The sequence below is a fragment of the Chamaea fasciata genome, unplaced genomic scaffold, assembly GCF_029207755.1.
Source record: "Chamaea fasciata isolate MVZ Bird 193981 ecotype frontalis unplaced genomic scaffold, bChaFas1.0.hap1 SCAF_12, whole genome shotgun sequence".
NCBI classification, from domain to species: Eukaryota; Metazoa; Chordata; class Aves; order Passeriformes; family Sylviidae; genus Chamaea; species Chamaea fasciata.
The window spans coordinates 9,246,000-9,270,086 of record NW_027094097.1 but is presented as its reverse complement, the minus strand read 5'-3'; the positions used below and the strand labels follow the sequence as shown (position 1 = coordinate 9,270,086).

The 24,087-nt window shown below is 41.3% G+C and overlaps 1 protein-coding gene across 1 annotated transcript in view; it reads right to left on the bottom strand.

The window, feature by feature from the left end:
- GLG1 (golgi glycoprotein 1) overlaps positions 1-24,087 on the bottom strand; it is an 83,077-nt gene that overhangs the window by 8,669 nt on the left and 50,321 nt on the right. Inside the window, exons 5-21 of the mRNA XM_066194435.1 lie at positions 22,880-23,083; positions 22,179-22,250; positions 19,793-19,976; positions 17,849-18,063; positions 12,286-12,407; positions 11,538-11,639; positions 9,513-9,666; positions 7,822-7,959; positions 6,948-7,034; positions 6,004-6,066; positions 5,222-5,335; positions 4,737-4,825; positions 3,757-3,874; positions 2,686-2,778; positions 2,014-2,151; positions 593-716; positions 105-247 (exon numbers count right to left, since the gene is read on the bottom strand). Of these exons, the coding sequence (XP_066050532.1) occupies positions 105-247; positions 593-716; positions 2,014-2,151; positions 2,686-2,778; positions 3,757-3,874; positions 4,737-4,825; positions 5,222-5,335; positions 6,004-6,066; positions 6,948-7,034; positions 7,822-7,959; positions 9,513-9,666; positions 11,538-11,639; positions 12,286-12,407; positions 17,849-18,063; positions 19,793-19,976; positions 22,179-22,250; positions 22,880-23,083 (2,160 nt within the window). The remainder of the gene's footprint in view (positions 1-104; positions 248-592; positions 717-2,013; positions 2,152-2,685; positions 2,779-3,756; positions 3,875-4,736; positions 4,826-5,221; positions 5,336-6,003; positions 6,067-6,947; positions 7,035-7,821; positions 7,960-9,512; positions 9,667-11,537; positions 11,640-12,285; positions 12,408-17,848; positions 18,064-19,792; positions 19,977-22,178; positions 22,251-22,879; positions 23,084-24,087) is intronic.

The window sequence follows — 24,087 nt, the reverse complement described above, 5'->3', positions numbered from 1 at the left end:
ATGTTTTGAACAAACCACAAGCCCAAGTTTGATTTGTTATTCAATGACTATTGATCAGTACGCTCTGCACATTTTTCTCATTTGCAGGCACTGGTTCTACTCACCTGGTCTGCGTATTTCAACTTCAGGCATGAGATGACTTGTCCTTCCAACTCTGTATCATCCTTGGCCCTATTCAGGATATTTTGGCAGAATTTTGGTATGTCTGCTTTGCATGCCTTCCTGAGCACAGGATTTAAGCGGTAATCTAACCAGGAGAGATGAAAGAACTTCATTAGAACACACATCTCTTCAGATTACAGAGCATAACACTCCGAAAGAGATGGGATAGGAATTTCCTGGGTGACATTATACCATCAAAGAACATAATTTTTGGGGAAAAGAGTATTTTTTTATAACAGAATTTCAAATTGCGAGGTAAGAGCTTCAGGAATAAGGAGGATTCAACAACATATGCTGACCCTCAAGAACTTGACTAAGGTCAGTGTGTACACAGAAAACGACAAAGGAGAATAAAACAAAACTGATACTCTTCCAGCCATGCAGAACACCTCAGGCAAGCACGTTCTGTTTTTATTTCAGAAGAAGATACCTGTGTTCTGTGTAATCTGGCGCTTGGTAATCATCTGCTTGCATTTAGGATCCATCACTTCACTGTTCTTGTTTTGTTTCAAACACTGCAACATGTTTTTTGAATCCGCCTCTGGACAAAACCGCTACAAAAATCCCCAAAACCCAACAAGTTGCATCACTAAAAGCATTTGAAAAAACAAAGCCCAAACCCAACAAGCAGCTCCAATTAATGGAAGGGAATAATCACCTGCCCAACAGAGAGGTATACAGCCACACTGCCTAGGCCCAACATCTCAGTGCTACTCTCTGAATTGACAATGGGCACTAATATCTCTGCTTATGCACTGAGCGGTACAGTCCTGACTGGCCTTACCAAAAGCAAATTGTCTTTATTTTCTGTTCTTAAGAAACAGCACACTTGGAAAGAAATACCCACCAAATTAGGTCTCATACCCAACTACTTTTGTTCTCATTTATTTTAGAAACTAAAAACTCAATCTTTTAAGTCTATACACATACTGCTGTTCTGTGTAAATGCTGCTTGGACAAAGCAATAGTAAAGACTTCATTAGTACCACTCAGGGCAAACTAAGACCACATACAATGAGAAAGCAGAGAGGAACTCATTGACAGTAATTTGCCCATTCCCACTTTGAATCAGATAGTCAAAAGTGAACCAGCTTACTCTAAATTCAGACCAAGGTACTAATTTCTTTTGTTAGAAACTAATTCTGTGGGTGTAAGACAAGGCTTCTGCATCTTCAAAATCTCACTATTTTGATAAGATGACTGGTCTCATTTTAAAGCATGTGTCTGAATTGAAGAGCAAATAACTCTCAGGATGTTCTTCATCAGCCAAAATATGGAGTCAGGGCACTGCATACAGACCACACATAGTAGTGTTTCAAGCCTTGGAAATTTGGCTACAGTGAAAGAGTGTCTTATATGAACATTCACTGCTGCTTTCTACATGGTACCACTTCCAGTTTGCATTTCTAATCTTAAGTTATGCATGATTTTGCCTGCTTTATCAGTTTGATAAAAGTCTGTGTGCACCTGGTCAGCAGTGAACTGAAGATTTTACTCTTCTCTTTAATCATAACTTCTTCACCCTTGCTAAAAGCCATTCCAAATCCAAACTGACTGGATGAGAACTATATTAGGAGCCTCAGCACAGATTCCCTCTTCAATTCTGCTGGTGGTTGGGAAGACAAATTTATTAGTGCACAGACTTTGATCAGGAAGTTGAAAGAGAAGAGCCCTGAAGAAACCTCAGCCTGATTCAGAGCTAAGAAATAGATTACTTTGCAAAAAAGCAATCATACTTCTGAAAAAGCACAGCAGTGTTGTAACAAGCCTCTATAGGAAGCTCAAAGCTGATCGAGTTCTTATATGCATCCCAACCTCACCCTCTTAAACGACCACATGTGTCACCATTACCTTGATCATCTGCTTGCAGACTCTCATGAGAGTGTAGTCCAGTTCTGGGTCCATCATCTCTGTCTCCTGCAGTTTAAACACCTTCTGGTGGCACCGAGTACTCAATTGCTTCTTGATTTCTTTCAGGCATTCAATAATCTACAACACAATATTGCAGGCATAATGGACACACTGTTAATATGATTCTGTCATACACAGCCATGTGCTCCCCTAATGACCACTTTCATCTCATTTGGGCAGTTAAGTTTCCAGTGCCTAGATTTTATCAAAGTCATTACCAATGCTAATTTCCAGGACTTGCTTTGAGCTCATCTTTTCTCACAAAGATTTAACGAGATGAAGAGAGTCTCTTGGACTTATTCCAGAACCACAAATCTCATCCTGCAGACATTATGCCTAAGTCTTTAGCAATGTATGCAGTAACCAGCTGCTAATAGCTTAAAACCAGCATAAACTGCAGAATGAAGAGCTCACAGCATTGCATTCACCCAGTATTAATGTTTATGATCCAGTGGTAAAGAAAAAAATTAACATTCCAAAGTACTACCAAAATATTTGAGTGATATCAAAATGAAAATCTCAAGCTGCACTTACACAGGCAAAAGTGGTCTTCAAAAGTTTTCTGAAATGAAAGTACAAATTAAATTGTAAATTATTAATAAATTCCATTACCTGAGCATTGCCATAGGGCACGTTCTGGCAGTAATTCTTGATGTCACTTTTACAAGCCTCATACAGTTCTGGTTCAAGTCTGATATCCTCAGTCTGCAGGAAAAATTACAATATGAGCCTTAAAGTAGGACTCGAGACAATTTACTTTTTTAATCTTTTAACTGAAGACCTCTACTCACAAAAAGTAAGCAACCCTCACAACAGGAATTCAGTTTCTTTGACTATAAGGGTCTTGAGTGTCAGAAGTGGTGTTAGTGGGAAATCAACTTTGGAATTCTCTGCAGTGATCTGTCAGATTTTTAGACTGAAGAAAGAGTTTAAATCAAATTATAGAGCCAGCAAGTTGTTTCCACTGCTTCACCTAAAAGGGCATCATCGCAACTTGTCCAAAAGAACTAAAATCTTTCCACAGGAATGCTAAAGGACATGTTAACAGCCACCCACCTAGTAGGTGATCTGGAGAATGTGAATGAAGTTTCCTGGTTTTGGTGACGCATACAAAGGCAAGAGTGCTGCCTCTTCTGATATGGACCTACTTAAGGTGAAGCTTTGACACTTAAACAGTATCTACAGGACAAAGACCTTAAGAGTTTATTACTGCAAGCACTGCAGCAGGAAGTTGAGAGGCAGCTTTGCCTACGAGAACAAACACTACTCCTATTTATCCACTGAGCAACTTGGAGCAGCTGGAGTCGAGTTGCTTCATCTGTGCTTGTTTCCTCAGTCTGTAAAATGAAGCTTTTGTTCTCTCCTAGAGGATGTTAAGGACATCAGAATGTGTAGCACGTTGCTGTCTAACACTAAACATAATCACTTCTAGCTGAAATTCCAATGACCATTTAGCTTGCCTTAGCCTTTGTTAAACTATTTTTAAGGCATTAAAGCAGACAATCAGTACTTTCACCAGGAAGGGCAATTGAGCCTTTTGTTGTAAGAAAACTGGAAAAAATAACTAAGACACATCTCACAAATGAGCTTCCTTTTTTTCCCCAAAGGTGGACAAACCGGGAAGCTTTAATTGAAGGACCTCACTAAAAGAGTGGGGAGGACAAGAGTTTCAGGCATGTTTACCATCTCTAGCTCCTCAACACGCAGCTGTTTGCGGCACTTCAGAGAGACCCTGTGCTCCTTGGCATCCTGCAAAGTATCATTGCGCACAGTTGTGCTCAGACAGATCACTACATCCACCCTGCAGAAAAGAACACAGCTTTTTATTCATACATTCTTCACTAAGATGAACCAAGGCTGATGTTGGATTACCACACCAGAGAAACTGACTCCAATAATCCAAACACAGCATAAAGTCCTTGCGCATCTGTGCTTACTTCTGGGTACAGCTCTATGTAGAGTAACTGGATCACAATTAAAACCTACATTGGAGTCTAGATCAGCACACAAGAAGACATTCAAAATCCCACCAACCCCTCTGCCCACCAAGACTTCTGCTCTTAAGTCATGTCAGCACTTTAGATGAAGCTTTGCTTCATCTCAGAAAGAGATGAAGGTGAATACCTACATAGCACTGCAAGCAATCCTTTTACACTGTGGGAAGGGCATTTACCTCATAAAATGCAAATAGTCTTGCTCTCCACAAACAGGACTGACCTTGTGTGTAATTTAGCCTTACACTATTGCAGTAGGACATTAAAAAAACCCCCTTAGACTGCAGTGAATAAACCAGATAAAACAAGGGGGATATTTTCCCTTCCCAGATCAGCAACTAGAACAACAGTAGTCAGCCTCTTAGAAGACAATGAATGTAGCAAGGATATAAGACATCCTGGGACACGCAATCCACTAATTGTAATAATTAGCTAATTTCATAGCAAGTAAAATAAAGAGGACAGGCTTCTATCCAGGAGTAAAGCCAAGTAATCTTAAAGAGGCAGGCCTCTACCTTAAGCACCTGCAGAACACAGTCACTAAGGGAACACATACAAACCAATCAGCCTTAAAAGGAAGCCCAGCGTTTTCTGTCCTATCATGAAATACCCTGTCCCTTAATTACATATTTATACAATCAGATTGCTGTTTGGTCAGGCACTACATACTTTTTTTTGATGTTGGGGCACAGTTTCAGCACATCCTCCTTGCAAGCCATTTTAAACTTGTACGAGAATCTAAAATCTTTCATTTGAACCTGCAAGAGAGAAATGGGGAGAAAAACAACCTTGGTCATCCCGAGTTTTAAAAATAAAGCAAAGTGCTGGCCAAAAGAACACTTGTTGAATCACACAATTAGCCCATACTTTTGCTCAAACTTATTAATGTGGAAGTAAGGGGAATGCTGCACTGCTGAAGAAGTTGGGACTCTGTCTACCAAATGCCAGGGAGGAAGGAAACGCTGAAAAGGAATAATCTCCAGAAGTGACCATTTATGACCAGGCATGGAAATATAACTCTGAATTCACAAGAGCTCTTTAAATACAGCGGAAAATCAATTTCAAAGGAGCGTTTTCATAATTAGTTAATTCCCAGCAACACCCTGAAAGAACAGAACAGGCTTTCCCTGATAGCAGAGAAAAACATTGCTCACCAGCTGGAAATGAGTAACACCGATTGCACATTTTTCATTCATTTCCTTCTGGTGTTTGTTCTGTATTAGACACTCCATCAGGTCCCCAGAATCAATCTGGTTATCTGCAACCTCCTGAAAAAGAGATGAAAGGCATGAAAATTAACTACTTTTACAAGTCATGGGGTTTACACTCTTGTGGCCTACTGTGACCAGGAAATCTGGAACTTACAGCCCCACTCTCCATGGTGAGCTCACTATTAAACTGACCATTCTCGAGTTGCACTACACAACTCCAGTACACAACTATGTTTACACAGTTGAGAAAAGAACCATCTCAGAAACACACACACTTCAGACTCAGGAGAATACACTGCAAAGACTCAGTGCTTACATGACATAATAATAGGTGCCTCTACTGCTCTTTAACTACTCAGGCCTACACCAGTGAAGGTATTTCAGCAATGCTGAGCAGCTGCACAGAGTAGCGCAGTTAGACACGCTGCTTGAATGTAAAGGAGAAGGAAAAGAATCTAGTACTTAACTCACTGTAAAGAGTGATTTTTGCCAATTACAGAGCAATTTTCATCTTCCAACTAGTTTTTATGCTAGGGCTCTGACACAGCAGAAACACTGGATGGAACTAAGAATTTTTATTTCAGGGTGATTTTTTAATTAAAGACTTTTGGAAATGATTACCTCTGATTTTACTTTTAAGGTGCACCAAGAACTAATAATAAAACTCTCTACCTCTCCCACTGAGTTTCTCCGCAAAGATATTCACACTAATACAGAGTACTCACATGACAGAATGTCTGGATAATGGGCTCACATGCTCTCATCAGCAAGGCTTCAATTTGAATGTCCTGCAGAAAATACAATTTTTTATTTTCACAGTGAATGCACAAGAGAAAAAGATTCTGGAAAAAACCTGTGATAACAGCTCAAACTGAACCCAGTTTACAGGGTTTTGAAAAATGCAATGCAGACAGTTTTGCCCTTTAGCTCTGGAAATCCCGGGGTTCAGTCTTGCCAACATGGCAAACAGAAGACAAACCTCCCAGGTTAAGGGAAAAGCCTGGTCTCCACAAAAATGCCTGGCCTGGATAATTCAGTCATTCTCCTCCAAACTGGATGCTAGAGCATTAGAAATGACCTTACACTTAGGCAGAAGTTGAAGATTTGGCATGGTTCTGAGAAAACCAAAGTTTCTAACCACTGGAAGGAAACTTCCCCTAGGGCAGCGTAAATTTTAAGAGATACGGGGAACAGTCTGTGTCTCGACAGTTAAATATGCAGCTTCATAAAAGAAGTAAAGCTGCAAACATCACTGGAAATCTCTACTGATGTACCTGGTGGTTATTGCTTGCAAAATTTTTGTGACTGGGAGGGAAGCTGCAATACAGTGCTGAAAACTGCTTGCAAAATCTCAAGTCCTATCCCATATCTTGACTTGTGTTAAAATTAACTGGGTTCCTGTGCAAATCTTAGTTTTAGTACTGTTAGTGATCTTTAAAGCAGGAGAAATGCCATCAACAACCTAAAATCCTGAAATGTTCATTCCTGTTCCTCAAGAAACTCCAGTAAGACTTCCACTGTATGGGGTAAAACGGATGTATTTTGATCCCAGATCCCAGCTGCATTTCTACAGCTCCTCTAACCTCAGGTTCTTTCATCATTATTAAAATGGCATGCTTAGCTAGACATGCTCATCTATTCCCCTTACCCCAGGCTGAAAACCACTCACCTCAGACTCCAGCTCAGTGAGGTTTCCCACTACGTCTCTGCAATCAGACACCAAGTCATCAAGGTGGTCCTGAAGGCACTCCAGCTCCTACAGAAACAGACATTTTAGTGTGTGATTCAAGAACCCAAGTTGAAATTCTGGGTTTAAAACACTGTTACAAACGTGAAACTGCCCTTCTTTTTGTAAAGTGCTAAATCTCATTTAATACCACTCCTTTACTAGCATTCCCAGGAACACATATATATAGTAATGATTGAAAATGTTGGTCTAGAATGTTACCATTTGTTCTCAAAAGCTGCATGATGTGCTTTCACTTCTGAATATCCCATTTAATTTGCCCTTTTCATAACCTTAAAGAGAGGTTAGTTACCCAGCCTATGCTGAGCACTTCAAAAAGACAGTGATGTCTACAGCATCTGCTGCAGAATGGTCCCTTCACTACAGCCCTCGTAAGGCACAGCAATTTAACATGAAAGTATTTGCTGAAACTTTGTTAAGTAGCTGCAGATGTTAATTCAGTTTTGTATAAACACAGGAAGCATGTCAATATTTGCCCAATGGAAAAGGGATAAAGTTTATGTGGGAAATATCAAGCTTGTAATAGAATATTACAAAAAAGAGGTTGAGGGAGGTAGGGTTGCTTCTTTAAAGCCCTTTTTTGCAAACTAACCCCTTCTCATTCCACTAACATTTGAACACGCAAAGCTTCTTTGCGCCACCTGTCTCAGTCTGGTGCAGATTGTGTTTCAAACTGCACTCATTTTTAACATGTTCTCCACAATTAAGAGGCAGCAAGATATTCCTTTAACCCCTTTTTGTCCTTCCCACCCCTCCAGCTTTGCAAACAAAGTAGCAATGATACTGTGTACAGTACCTGCCCTGTCTCTGTTTTTTCACTACACCACTTCCCCAGGTCAATCATGCACTTGTCCTGGAGGGTTGGGTCCAGCTTCACATCCATGGCTCGCTGATGGAGGATTCTCTGGACCTCTGCTCTACACTCCCGTGATAGCTGCAAAGAGAACAGGGAGTGTTTGGCATATGGGGTCCTTAAATACACACAGGGCAAAGAGGATGCTGCCATGTAAGGTTCTGAGAGTGACCACAAATGTCATTATCAATCACAGAAAGCACCAAAGTCCTGCACTGCTCTCCAGAAGCCTGCCAGGGCCTCCACAAGAAATGTGGGTTTCTAAACAGCTTGGAGCTCTGTCATTTAGTTTAGATAGAGGCTCCTCTCATTCCACTGAGTTTAATTTTTTATTCTTAAAACTCTACTTTGCTTTATGAAAGATGTCAGATCAGGTCCCCAGGTTGTCTGCCACACCTTCACTCAAGGCTACAGACCAATTCCAGAGAAAAAAGTCAAAGTAGCTTGTGTCCTGAATACCAAATGGGAAGCCCAGAATGAGGCAACATAGTCCAGCTGTAATTTCTTCTCAGCAATCCCCACTGCAGGACAGCTGACTCCTGTCAGCACTTGCAAGACAGGAAGAAACAAACTGTAGGAAATCAAGGGATACTGGTGTGGTGCTTATCCGACCTAAAATGCACCAGTTGAAGCTTAAAGCTTCATACATTCATAAATTCAAACCACTGGAAGTTACCTAGCATCCTGTCAACAGCACTGGAAACAAATACAAGTCTAACCTCCCATGAGTTAGTTCCAAGACTAAACTTCAAAATGACAGCTGCTCCCTTAGCCTACTTTCCAGAAGAAAAATGCATTTAAAAACCTTTTCTCTCTCTGATAGATTATTTGTAAGGTGGCTATTGATTTCTTTGGTCAGCACTAATATAAAATGGAATGAAAAAGTCTCAACTCAGCAGACTAAGAAACTGCATTAAAAAAAATTTATTCCTAAAAGAGATGCTTTCAATCAATACTTGACCTCTGCCACAAAAGACCTTTTAAATCAAGCTGTGGAAATTAATTTTTAAACTGGGCCATTGTGTAAACCCATCAACTCCTAGGGACTGTATACACTACAGTGCCAAAAGAAAAGGAACTGAGTGCCCAGGTGCTTTCATCTGAGTGCCCTGTTAAAGGCACGAGAGGGCAGCAAACTTGAAAAGAGCAGCTCTCAACCACAAATGTGGTTATGGTGGATCTCCAGACTGCGGGGCAGCAAGTCAGATCCCCACTGTCTTCTTTAAAGACAGCATAAGCACATTTATCAGTACAGCATGCTCCAAAGAACTGGAAGGATACATTATATCAGTAGGAAGAATTAAATGAAATATAATTTGAAGCTGGGCACAAATCAAAACTTCATTAGAAACAGCCAAGGAAAACTGATCTTGAAACTCCTTTTTGCATAAAACCAATTTTGCATCTATGCTGGCTATTTGCAAGGAATCACATTTCTCTTTGGAAAGACGTGAGGGAGGGCTTGTACTGGGTTTGAACAGAAATGTAAGTCGGTGTCAGCACACAGTTCTCTCCATGGGCCTGTGACATGAGTCGAGTTCTGGCAGTTTTAGCATTGTGTGTCGAACTTCCAAACATGTGTGCAACCCTTCTACCACAAATCAACAAGCAGCAAGTTGCCCATTAGCACTTACCCTCCTTCCTTGCTCCTCTGTACGATAGGCATGCCTGTACAAGCAGGAGAAAACAGCCCCTGGAGGCATCAGCTCACTGGTCTCATTCCAGCCATGGGTATGGCAGAGGCGGGAGGCATCTCCCTGACACTTGCGGTAAAGGACTGTGTCCAATCTGCAAACAGAAGAGTTATCACTGGCACTTCATTCCAACATGGAATGTTTTTCATATCCCAAAGTGCTTTGGAGGCAGAAAATCCACTTCAAGTTTCAGGCACCACCAGGACACCACTCAGCAGCAGCGTCTGACCAACTGAACCAACAGGTGGCCTTAATTCCATTTGGAATCAACTCTTTAAATACACCAAAATCTTTAATTACAGATCAACTTTTCAACACTTCTTGAAGCAACTCCCATTTTCTTCCGCAGCATGCCAGCCAAATGCTGACACATGAGAAATCATCTCCTTGATGTCCTGAAGGGGCAGAAAGGAAGATACATACCACATTTTGCTTGTGAAATATCTTACACATACTTTGTACTGCTGCCATTCTGAAACATCAATTCCCTAAAAATCTGAGTTGATTCTGTCTGCCCTGGATTTGAGCCAAATGCAAACTCAGTGCCCCCTGCTTTGCATGTAAGTGCAGATCTCTTAAGATGATGTCTAATTACATGAAAGCTAAGTGAGATATTGCTAACGTTCCAAAATTGAAACTTCATATTTATAAAACACTAGGAAAAAAAAACCAAGAGATTTCAGTGGACACAATTATATAGATAATGATAAAGGTATCAACAAAACCCCTTCTATTCTGTGCATCTGTCTGAGAGTCAGTGCATAGATTTATAAGCCAGTTATCGGGAACAGTGGTTAAACAAAGACAAGCTAATGCTGCCCAGCCTGCATTATGAATTAGAATTATTCTTACTCCCAGGAAAATGCAAATAATCAGTCTTCCTTCTTCCAATAACTTAAGTTTGACTCAAACAATGAATTATCTGCTGGAAACAGTACAGGCAGGAGACCCAGCAATGAACACAAACAGGAAGGGGGGGGAAAATCAAGTATTCTTGTCTACCTATGGAGATAATTATTGAGATGACTAAATGAACAGCCAAAAAGCCTTAAACTCCCTGCTCCATGAAGCCCTATTTTTCAAAGCAGAAGGTTCACAGAGCATATCAGCTCTCAGCTACTGGCAATGCTGTCCATAAATACATGACTTGCTGTGAGTCAAGATTTTCTTAATGTTTGATTTGAACACTCCTTGCAGTAATTGAAGCCCAGAACTTCTTGCCTTACACCCTCTGTGGCCACTGAGAACAATTACTCAATTTCTAGCAGTAACCCCATTTAATGTACTCTATTTCCTCACCTCTCAATCTTCTTTAGAAGACAAGCCAAACACTTATTCTTTCCTCACTGGTCATGTTTATCAAATTTATTCTCTCCTCATCCTAACCAACACTGACACAAGGGGCTTTGTATGTATTTAAAACAAAGCACTGCCATCTCTGGATGAGAAAGATGGAAAAGTAGTGCTCTGAAGAGTATTACATCTGCTCTACAGGCTGTAATCACACTTAGAGAATTTGAAAAAAGGCAGAAATGGAGGCAGGAAGCTTCTCACACAGTGAGTCTTTGTTTTACTTAAAAACTTGGTTTCCTTAAGTTCCATACTGTAGCACTTAGAGCAGATACAACTGTCTGCCACCTGCAGAGAAAGTGGCCTTTGACTTCAATATGGTCTGACAGAATTCTTTAATTAAAAGATGCAACAAATTTTGGAGCTCAAACTTCAGTACTTTTTAAGGATGCATCACTTCTTAAAAGAGTACCAGATTTAAGTGGCACCACATCTTTTCTAAGCAGCTTTTGCTTTTAGTGTTCTACACAAGCATTAACATCCTACAGACCTGAAATACTTGGAAGTCCTCTTCTGAACAAGCACAAACTATACCATTTTACAAGGAACTGCTAATGCATACAAACACTTAATACAAACATCATGTGAAGGTAAATCTTGCTTTACAGTACTCACTTCCAGTCACGAGATATAAAATACTGGAGCTCCAGGAGCCTATGCTCACAGTCTTCTACCATTTTCTCAGTATACAAGTGCTCCATCAGGCAAGACAGAATCCTGCAAACAGAAGAAAAAGCCAGGCCACAGACTGTTAAAATCATGCTGAGCCTCCCTGTAACAGCTAGTGTTACCAAATCAGTCTTCCAGTGAACCATAGATAAGATGTTCAAACTCAGTGAAGATTCTTCTCTTCCTTCAACAAGATTACATCTAAAACCAGTGTATATCAGATTTGTACCCTCTTATATTCCATTGTTTTAGTTATCTCAGCAAGTCTGATATACAACAAAATCATAAGGAGCATTCCATAGAAAATCTGGCCCAGGGGAGAACATATAATCAGACCTGAAGACAATGGAGACACGTGTCTCCGCAGTATGTGTTTGCTTACCTGGCATTTCCAGGTTTGTCACTTCATGACATTGCTTGAGACTTACATAGTTTGATAAATTAGCACATCAAACATTACAAACCTAAGTCCACATGCCTGTGAAAGCTACACCCTTCACCAGTGCCAAACTAGTCCTTCTATAAAAATGCTGGCCTGCTTGTACAGCAAGAATGGAGACAGCTCAGTGTAGCCCTGTAAGACTGGTCAGGAGTCACTAGTCTGGACAGGTTTTAGTGGCTACTGGTCAGCCTCACAACCTTCATGGATGCCCAACAGGAAAAAAAGCACCAATTCTGACTGAGAGGCACCTACATGGGGTCTCCAGACCGTATGTGCTTGCAGGCTGTCTGTATCACCGACTCGCAGGCCTCGTTCAGCGCACGGTCGATGCGATAATCGGCACCGGGGTCCGTTTCCTGAATCAGGGTTTGAAGCTGGAAGAAAGGAATTGTGGATAGGGAAACAAATGTTAAAAGACATAAATAAGAGCACTTACAACCTCTCAGTGTGGCAATTCTATGCCAGTAACAACACCATGATGTATGAACTCTGCTCTGTAGTGTTTTATTTCAAGAGCTTGTGCTGCCAACGCCAGCACTGCTGGACCCTAATTATCATTATGAAGTAGCCCAGGAACGTTGTATGAGACCAGTTACACTGAAGGTCAGCTGTAAACTTGGATTATTTACATACCAATTTACAGAATAGAACAGGTCAATTTTGATTTGCCTACTGTATTTTTGATCTATCTTAAGCCTTGATAGTAGCCTCATTCCATAAGGCTGACAATACCAAACACACTAAATTTTTGTGTTTTCATGAATACTATTTACAACTGAAACCTGAATCAATGTCTAAAGATCGTGTGCCTATCTACAAAGTATAAACCTGTTTTTTAATTGTCTGGAGAGGACACAAAAGTTTTATTGAAATACAGGATAAAGTTTCCTGTTCTGATGTCCCATGAAGTAACATTTTCTCAGGGAAGGCTGCTCAAGCTTTTGGAAGTCAGGGTCTATAGCACACATTTTTTTAGGGTGTGTTTGTGTGTGTGTGTGTGTCTAAGGAATCAAATAAATCCAGGACATCATATTTTAACCACTTAAGAGAAGTCACAGAGTAAGTGAAAAATAAAAACAAAAGTATTCCAAAGATTTAGAGATCAGGTGTGCTGACCCAAAGCTGATATTTCAGCACTGTCTTTATGTCTTCTAAATACTTCCAGTTGTCATAGGTAAATACAGTATGAACAGTTCCCTCAAGTCTTTTCTTTCTGTGAAACAACTATTCTGACAAAAGCTGCAAAAAAACAATTCTCTCTTATTAATAAGGAAACATCATTTAGCATGTTTAGCACTATGTTACAAAATCAAATGTGGACACAGTCCGTATCATCTGAACATAAACTTGGGAGGTGCCTGCTGGGCCAGGGGAAGAGAATTTTGGTAAATCTCAGGCTTGGCTCAAGGGTAGCTTCTGGACCATAACTCAGCCAAGGATCCTCAAGCCCCACCTCATTTTCCATCAAGCTGTGGATTTCCAAGGACTCATGGAAAGCAGACTGGTATCATCATTGGGCAGGCAAACATTTTCAGCTGATAAATTTGAAGGGGAAGAAAAACCAGAGAGGTTGCCGAGAAGGCAACTGTACACCAATATCAAATAGTCTATATGCTCTTAATATCTTGACAGTTAAAGATTTTCGTCACTGGCCCTCAGCCCGACTAAATCAAAAGCACAGTTATAATTTTATTCTCCACCTGTCAAAGTCTGCACCTAAACACCATCCAGGAAACTCTCAGGAGCAAAGCCTTAACACCACAAAACACAGGCAAGAAAAAAGCATCAGAGAACTGGAGAAAATACAAGCTAGCACCACTTGTCCAATAGGAAACTTGCAGTCATGAGGAGAGACCACAGATTGCCTGGGAGGAACACAGGATTTCCTGCAACTCGCTCTTAATTATGCCCAGGCTCAGCTTCTAAGGGATGCAGGCAGCTGAGAAGAGCACTGTCTATCAAAACTTTGTGGGATATTTTCATTAAAAAAAAATAAAAATTAAAGAAGCATTTTATACATCTCCAACGTCAATGTGACAAGCCAACATCATGTGACAAGCAGTCTGACAGTGGACAAACAGAACCTTAAGGTCAAACCTTAACTGGATGTATTCTTTACAAACTTTGTAAGAGCCACTGCAAGAGGAAGGACAATATTGTGGGTTTGCTGGTGCAGAGACTCACACAGACTGCATGGATGGGGAATACTCAGTGTGTAAAATGCTGGGATTACTTCAAGTCAGACGACTTACATATCAAAAAGATGGGTAATAGAACCTCAAACCCAATACTTTCTTACACAAAGAGATTAAATAAACTGGCCAGAGCATTATGTAGGCAGGATTCTTTTTCAGGTCTCAGTTAATTGGTATTTTTGTTGCTATCAAGTGGAAGAGGTCAAAGTATACCGGGTACAACAGCTCAGAAGCATTGAAGCACCTCCTTATCCCTCCATCCTGTTTTGGGCACTACTGCAGAATTCCCAATCTTAATTCTCAACCACATGCACATTGTGCAGCACCAAGCCATCTGCCTTGACTGCAGGGAAGGAGGAATAATTTGGTACCAGTCATAAAAGTGAAGGTTGTATAGGATTTTCCTCCCTCACACAACAAACCCTCATAGTTGAAAAGCAGCTGGATAAACTTTACAATGCTCTGAACTTTTATCCTGGACATGGAACTAAATTAACAATGAACTACCAATTTAACAGCTGTATTAGAAGCTGAAGGCAAGAAATACATGCCCTTTAAGCAGGGATTGGAGTTTTATACACTCAAAGGTCTAAACAGAAAAAACCCCAAAGGTAAGACCAGGGCAACATAGAAGCCACACATTTGAAAAACAATTTGTCAACAGCTCTAATATAAAACATTTCTTTCACCAAGCAACACCAGAGGTGCTAGACCCTGCCAGTCCAGCTGCAGACCTTTGAAGGGCTGATGCTCAAAATTAAGTGACACAGTATCTCCTACCTGATGACTCACCACAGGGCACACCCACCCTTCCCTGTGGGCAGGATCCCTTATGTGCATGGTTTGGCAGGATGAGGCTCAGCACACACCCAGAGGTTTTCTTTTTAACTTAGGCCAAACCACTTACAGAGAGCCACTGCTCCTCTAGCATTCACAGGGCTTTAGCATTTTGGCAAGTTCACTGTTCAAACTGAGACTAAACCTCCACAAAGCTCTGACACTTGGGTCTGGATGTGCTTTCTGCACAACAGCAGTTAGGTGTGAGCACAGACTCTCACCTGCAAGATCACTCTGACTGAGGCGTCTCACAAGAAATGGAACTTCTCCAGTTAAAATACTGGGGTTTGAGAATGTCTAAGAATGCATTTTGTTCAAAATTTTCAATACAAATAATCACTCATAATCCACCTGCAGGAAAGGGTGTGAGTCAACACTCTTGCAGGAAAATAAAATGGAGGTTCTTTGGTTGTGTTTTGTTGTTTTAGGATTCTTTATATTGTTTCTGGCAGATGGGCAAACATCTTCCTTTCATAAGACAAGCAGAATCAGAGCAAACCTTCACAGATGGGACAGTAAGGAAAACCAGATCCAAATTAGATATTTGCCCTTCCAATTGCCTCTGGCAAACTTTCTAGGCAGGTATGTCTGGTCATAGAGCTTCCATAAGGAAGAATTTCAGGACAACACTTCTTGCTTTGAGTTAGCCAAGAAATCAAGGTGCTGTATTAGCATTAGAGAATGATACTGCTAAAAGCACAAGTATGTGAGTTTTTGACTCTATAGAAAAGACAACAACTGGAGATGGACCCAAAGCACTGCAGCAAGCTCTGCTGAGACCACCCCAGAGCACCTGTACTGTTCTCCTCTCTTCCTGCAGGTGAAAATGTAGGGGTACCATAGAAAACTCTTCCACCATCAAGAGCCACACCAGAACCCCACATCAAAGTTGCTGTTTAGGTACCCAAAAAGAACTGAAAAGGCTCCAGATTACTCTGAAGGATGGATGTCTAATTTCTCTTCTTCAGGGCTTGCCATATGGGCCAACATCATGTGACAAGCAGTTGAAGTCTCTAGCCCAAGTTGCACGGTACCTGGAAGAGTTTCATGCAACATTCTCTTCCTTGCAAAGATATTTTATCTCCCTTTTAAGGTAAAAGCAGAAAGCTCACTCTAATACAATAAGTCAAAACACAACAAAGCCACTGACAGCTGAGACAACGCTTACCATTCAAATACAAAAAAATAAGAACAGTAAATTATTTAGTACTTCAAAAGTGGTAGGCAGCCATAAAATAGCACTGTGTCAGTGTTCAGAAACTCAGAACATCAGAATGTTTATCCTGTTCTTGCAATCATCTATTTCTTCTTGCCCATAAAAATCCAGACAAGCTGAATGTAGCTATAAAATCAACACCTAATTTGCTTTCTGCAGACCTTTGCCCAGAGAACAAAACATATTTAACTGGAAGGGGACTCATGGACAATCCTATTTACTACTGTATCAACTTACTGTACAAAAATAAAGCAGTATCTTAAGTATAAGAGAACTAAAAAAATCTCCAAACTTGCCCTAAATTTCTAAAGATATTTTTCTCTGAAAGTCGGAAATCTCATATCACTTTTGGGGGCCTCTTGTTTTGACTTATGACTTCTTCTGAACATGCATGTCATGATCTAAAAGTTATTCCCAAGATTAACTGATCTTATGAATATTTGCAAATAATGAAATTCTGAAGCAGCAGTTTCAATTTCATATTCAAACAGAAACAAATATTCAGTTTTTCACACAAAGGTTGCAAAGCATAAGTCATGCACTACAGATCTCCGCAGGAATGACTCAAACTGTACAGCTGCTGCCTCAGTACACCTGGTATTTATGCAGAAATAAGCTTCATCGCAAAAGCACCCTATGACTTACAAAAATTTTACAGATATTAATTTATCTTTGATAATTCACACAAACTGGCATTGCTAGAGGCTCAAGTTTTAAACTACATTTAAAAGAAAAATGTTGAGAATGGTGGTTCTGTTTATTAAAAGAAGTCAAGAGTGCACATCTCCCCAAATTCCTACATCATCACTAACTCTCCCTTACCATTTTTATCATTGATGTCACTTTTTTTGAGCTCATGGGTCATTAAAACCAAGTACTAAGTAGAGAAATGTAATTTCATATTAAAAAGCACTAATGAGTTTGAACAAAAATGAAATTGTTTTCAATTTAAAGAAATGATAAACAGGATGTATTTGGGCCAAAATGGAGATAAAAAAGGCAAAAGAAATATTCCATTTTACAGAGGTATTTTGGAGGAAAATGACATTTCCTTCACTGGCTGCAAGTACCTCAACACACAGCAGTCTGCTGTACCTGCCTGTCCCTGAAGTTCCATTTCCATCATTAAAGCTGAATGAAATAGCAAAAATAAAACTGAGTGGGAAGGTGCTTTGAAAGGTTTCGTGCATTTCCAAGAACAGGGCACAGGGGGAAAAGGGAAGGACAAGGAATGTTTTAGAAATATAAAAGGCAAGTTTCTCTACATCTTGCACCCAGGAGAGAATTCCATTACTTCAAAGCTAGTGGAGAAGAACTACAGAAGATCCAATAGAAAACCAATCCAAAATGTATTTTTTGAGAGGAAAAACACCACCCTTACTGATGCGCTGCTACATACCAAGCTCACAGCATGGCAATTACACAACTGCTTCCAGCATTCAGTGGCACCCAGCAGAGCCAGGCTGACTTCAGCAGAACCTCCATCGCAAGGTAAAACGTTGACAGACAAATCAATGCTTCTACCAACTGAGCAAACTGCAAGTGAAGTGATAGAAAAGCTCCTTACTGCCTGCTGACAGCTGAGGCCGACGTTCCCCTTTTCGCCCCGGACGACTTTCATCAGGCAGTGCAGGGTGCGGCCTTTGCGGTGGAGGCCGGAGCAGTGGTGCTCGATCTCCCCTCGGCAGCTCAGGATGATTTCTGGGCTCAGCGAGAAGTCTTCCATCAGCATGCGCCGGTAATCCAGCATTTCACCCTGGCACTCGCTGCTCACCTGTCGACCTGAGCCAAGAGAAGATGATGTGATTTAGTTTCAATGCTTAGCAGAGCCCTTCTTGACCCGTGCTACCAGCGTGTTGGAAGAGCAGGGACAATGCCCACACTCTGAACACCACCAGACTAAAAAAAATGTGCTGAAGCATTTGTGCTGAGGAATCAAGCGGTGCTTGTGGTCGCTCCCATCATTTAAATAACCCTGTAAACTATAGCCAGTCTAGGATTTAACACAGGTTTTTTTTAAAAAGAATGCCTGAAAGGTTAGGATTTTGGATTTCATATTACAGGAGTTGCTTCTGAAGAACAGCTGAAAACACTCATGGATCTGCAGTTCTGTAGCACAAGTCAGCTTTTCCCCATATGCTCAAGGGCTCTTTCTTCCACTGCAGAAGTCCCCTTTGGTAGGTTTGCCAGCTTGGTATGTAACTGGGAGAGGAATTTGTTTGGACAGCAGGTTAAACATTTTCTCCAAGGAAAAGATTCTCTAGGGCAATAGCACATAAATGCTCGGGAAGTCAAAACTCAGACTTAAACAGGAGTGTACATGGAGCGTCCAACAAACTACAGCAGCTGCACAGAAATCTTGCTGTAGCAAATGCTTAGATCTGCTATAAGCTTTCCTGCAGTCCCCATCACAACCTATTTATATGTGCACAACATCTCATGGAACAGAGGACACCCCAACAGGGGCTGCCAGGCATTGTAACACATGCACGTGGTGCCGTGTGGAACAATTAGTGTTCCTCCTGGGCTATGCCTCATGCATGAGACACTGCAGAACCTGTTCCACCATGAAATTAAATAGCTGAACAGCAGTTTTCTGCATGCAATTCAGGAAACCACCTGCCCTACTGCAGGGAGAAGTCAAACCCACAACTTTTCTACAAACAGGGCACATCATCTCCACATCAATCGGAAGCAATGAGTTATTCAAACTCAAAAATGCAGACTGCTTATGGAATTATGGCAGCCTTTCCATCCCATGCCAGAGGCACTGCAGTATGCAGCCCTGCTGCTCACTCTGAAACCACCCAGCTTCATGCCAAGAGGAAAAACAAGCAGTTCTCCAGCGCAGACCTAGAGGATGTAACACATTGTTTCACATTATAGCAATTTCAGAGAACCTTTAGCATGGTCCAGCTGCATTGAGCCTTCTAAATTGCCTTTGGAGACAGCAGCCGGTGTTAGGACACCTCCAGCTTACATTAACTCAAATGAACAAAAATAATATTCTCACACTTACCTTCTTTCTATATAGGGAAAAACCAGAGTCAGAGAAATTAAGGCATTTACTCAGGCTACTGAACCGCAAGAAAAAACGTTATTTACAGCAGGCAGAAGACTGAGTATCCCTGGTTTTCCCTGAGTGAGGATAAACAGGTTCTCTATTCTGTGTTTTAACCTTGTAGCATATTGAATGCTTACTACACAATAGAGGAAAAGAGCTGCTTGAATTCACAGTGAATAGAAGGATTTGCAACTACATATCAGCAGTCCAAGTGGGATTTGCTATTTTGCATTTTAAACTTCTTGCCTCTGCACAAAAGGAGTCAGTGGCAGAGGGGTTTACTCAACTATTCTGATCGACAAAACAACAGGGATGAAAGCACCGTGATGAGGAAATTTGCCTTTGAAACAAAGTTTGGACAAAGGAGAAGTGGACTGTAAATACATGCTGAAGCTGAAGGTCCCTGAATTTGAATCAAGGTCCCAGCAAGTCTTGAATTTCACTTACCTCTGTGCACAGCAGACTCTAAGCACATCAACAGATAGGAAAGCCGGGCTTCCCGAGAGCGGGGCAGGTTCTCCACATTACAGCGGTATTTCTTCAGGTCACTCTTACAGGACTTGGCCAGCGAGTAACTGACTTTGTAGTCTTGGGCAATCAGCTTCTGGCGGGTCGTCAGCGCATCACGACACTGCAGGAGACACATCGGAATGGTGGAATGAGCCTCTGTGTGAGCTGGTGGGAGAGAGCTGGACCAGCTGCTGTCAAGTTTTCAAGTTGCATCTCAGAAAACTGATGCTATTAAATACACACGTTTAAGCTGGACTGCAGTTACATTTCATTTGTCTCATTGAAACCATACAGTTAACAATGCACACCGAGGTCAGCAGATCAGGGGTTTCAAAGGGAGCAGCTCTCTGCAGAGCAGTTCTCAAAACTGCACATTCATCCAGCTTTTTGTGAAGAGTGTGACTCATTCGTGGTAACTAGGAGCAGTTGCTGACATTTATCCCAGCTGTGGTACATGCTCACCCCATGCCCTCAAGAAATAACTTTTTCCAGTTGCATTTACAAAATAATGCGTTTCTTGGATTTGATCCGCAACGCGCTGAGCAGATGATAGCAGATAAAACAGCCTAACCGTGGGAATTTCCAGCCATTTTCCACAACTGGTGAGGTTCATGAGGATGCACTGTGGCCAAACCTGAACCCAACAGCTGCAAGAACAACCTTCTAAATTTCGTCCAAAAGAGGACCTGTAAAAACACTGCTACACTTCATAGCTTTTGGTTTAAATTATGTGAAAATTAAACCTGAGGGCACCAGATAACTCAGAATAGCTCAAGCAAATTTGTCCATTCCCAGCCCACTTGAAAGGAAGGAAAACAGTGAATATGTAGAGCAGGGAGAAGAGGGAGCAATCTTGGCACAAGAAACAGGAAAGTCCTAGAATCCACTCCCCACTTTCTTACATCAGGTTTTTGACTTTGCCCCCTCCTTTCCACACCTACCTGAGGACCTGGAAAGCCCTACTCCAAGATATTCTCACTCCATTGTTCATGGTCCTCTGCAGTCCCAGACAATGGGACAGGACAAATTTACAGCTCTGGACACAGGGAGATATAGGCTTGCAGATACCTCATTGCCTGAAGCAGGGAAAGGCTGGATACAGCATGGGAGCCAGTTTTGGATGACACAAAGCAAGCCACCCACCAGCAGCTATTGCTGGCTACATGTGTATGCAGTAGCCGACGCCATCGGCAAGGAGGGACTCTTTGCTGGGTAACAGCTTCTACAAAACCAGTGACTTTGCAGATGGTCCAACCTTGGCAGCTACAAGAGTGAGAACGACATTTAGTGTTCCTTCTGCTCTGCAAACTGCGTCCTCAGAGCATCCACCCCTCTCTCTCGACAAAGTCATCTGCTGCAGCTTGGTGTAACCTCTCTACATCTTACACTCATACCTCAGTCAGCTGATCATGGAAAATACCCTTCAAAAACTACCAGTGCCGCTGTATAACTAAACAGAGGTTAAGCAACAGCAGCAGTTCATTTCAGTAACACAATTCTATAAAATGGAGCTTTGTTTCAAGCCCTCAGCGATCACTTGTTCAGATTTGAATTTGTTAATTGGAACCAAGCTGTCAGACAGCTAATGCATTTAACAAAAAAGAAATTAGTCTGATCCCTCCAGCACTCTTGAGTCAGGCTCCTTCAGCAGATCTTCTTTGAGGAGACCTTTACAGATACTCATCTTCATATCCTTTCCAACAGATAATCTATATAATCCCAAACACTATGATGCTGCTTCCAAAATCACTGAAGGCACTGCTGCCTTAACAAAGCACCTATGCCAATTCAAACTTTTCAGGACTAGCTTTCTAGAACAACTTTTTTTTGCTGTTGTTGAAAACCACATCTTCAAGAAAACTGGAAGGAAAACTTCAGTCACTGAACCACGTACCACACAGAGTGTGCTGTGTTTCTTTCACTTGTGTTTTTAAAGCTTGAAAACAGCCTTAAAAACACAAGTGAAGGAAACACAGCTTCCTTTTTGTTTCTAATCTGTACAAATTAGAACACCATTTATCCAAGGCTTACCTCAGCATACTGTGACTACTACTTTAAACAGTCAATCACAATGCTACCACTTGAGCTCCATGTCTGCATCCCCAAATTACCTACCCAAAAGCTTTGATTTATTTAAATCCTTTACTTGAAAGACTGAAACTTGAAACACAAAAATATCAAAGTAAAAGCATTTGTTAAAGCAGCCGATTATCTGGCTCCGAAGATGACATTTTCTTTTACACTGGAAAAGAATAATGCAGCCTGGACTGAGGAATGATCTGATGATTTTTGCGGTAAGGATTTGTCTCACCAGGATACATACCTTTTCACTCATTGATTCCTCAAACTTGTGATTAAAGAGGCACTTGTATACTCGGCCTTCCCCAGCCTGAGTCTGTGAAACAGAACAGTAACATTTGCCCTTAAAGATAATACTTGTAACATTTGACGAGCAGGCTAAACCACACCTGAGGAGAATGTTTTTAAACCAATAATATATTTAATATTTCAAATGACAGCAATAGCTTCTATGCAATAAAAATCCTTTACATTTTATTGCATTAAAAAAATCTGGCCATGTCCATCACTCTTTTAGTGTAACAATTTTCAGCTAATACAAGCTGTTACTGAACAATGCAGTTCTTCAGCTCATGCTCTAGGCATAAAAAGTGCTGCAAGTACAGTCAGACCAGGCTTACTTTGTGCAAAAGCTCACAGCTGTAGAAGGGAGTGGTCACTCACCTCTGCCTTTCCTCCCCCACTCCCTGTCACACCAGCTCTCATGCCCCTTAAACCATTTATGCCAATTCAATTCATTAACCCACTGGAAATAATGCGTGTTTGTTGGGTGAATGAACTTAATACTGCAATTATTGCAAAATGACAGTTACAGGGTGTCTGTTTTCAGTATTACACAATATACTCAGGCTCCAGTCTACAGTTCCCTTCCATTGCTTTTTCCAGAGAGGTTTTGGGTTTTATTAACGGATTACTGTAGAGAGAAAGGAAGAGGAAAGCACTCACATTTTCACAGAACCGCTCTCTGTCATCTCGGCACGCAAAGTAGAGATGCCGGTCCAGGTGGAAGTCATCAGAAGAGAGTTCAGCTACACGAAGAATTGCTTTCTTACACTGATCAGAAACCTGGATTCGAGGATCAGTCTCCTCTGCCTCTTTTACCAGGCCTTTTTCCAGGCATGCCACCACCTCGCCTTGTGAGTGAGCATCCTATGGGAGAACAAGACACCTGTAACCAAGCTTTTACATAATCTAGTGAGCTGTGATTCTGGCTAAGTACCACATAAAGCAACAAACCTTCTACATATAGACTTCCAACATTCAGCCTAAACCGCATTCAAATTCAGAGGAGGCAACAATTAAGACCGGCACTAACCACACTTTATACACCACCATCCCACCGATGGCCACCATAAAATCCCCCCCTCCAATGCTCTGGCTTGTTTTAATGTGACTTAATGAGATTATCACTACTTAGTCACAGTGCTCAGAGCAATTTACCAAAACAGCCAAATTATCTTTAATCTGACACAGCTTTCTTGGCACCATGGCAACAGCAAGGAACAGCATCACATTAAGAAAATGCTTGGGGAGAGAAAAATCATAGTTTTGCCATGCCAAGACAAGCCTTCAGTTTGGGTGGTGAAAATTCATGATGTAAAAAAGGCCACAAAGGAGCTTTGACCAATCTAGGCTTCTCAATGTTAATTCCTCCACTAATAGAGTAAAAAAATGCAAAGCATTCAAGAGTAGACAGAGGTCTGACAAAGCAGTTCTGGCCCAGGGCTGTGCACCACATCCACTGTCCTGCAGGCCTGGAGACAGTCTTGGACTGTGAGCAGCAACTGCCAATAAACACAGAGATCCTGTGCTTTGTTCAAAAGCCTGGAAAAGGCAGGACAAAGCTCAGCAAAGCTCCATTTAGTTTCCTATATCCTCATTATGTGTTTAGAAAGAGAACCGTGCCCCCTCCATACCTCTGTAGAAGGTCTGGTTCCTCTAAAGGACTCTACTGGTACAGATTTCTCAAGGCTCCTGCAAGTTTTTCATGTGAAGGACACCTTAATTTCTGCTGCTCTGCTTTGAGAGGATATTGCCACTAAACTTCCTCTGTCTAAATATGCAACAAGGCATGCATGCTCACATTCAGCTGAATCACCCAGCCTGGCATTTGCAGCCACCACTTAGGAGCCATCCCTTCAGCTCGCTCTGTC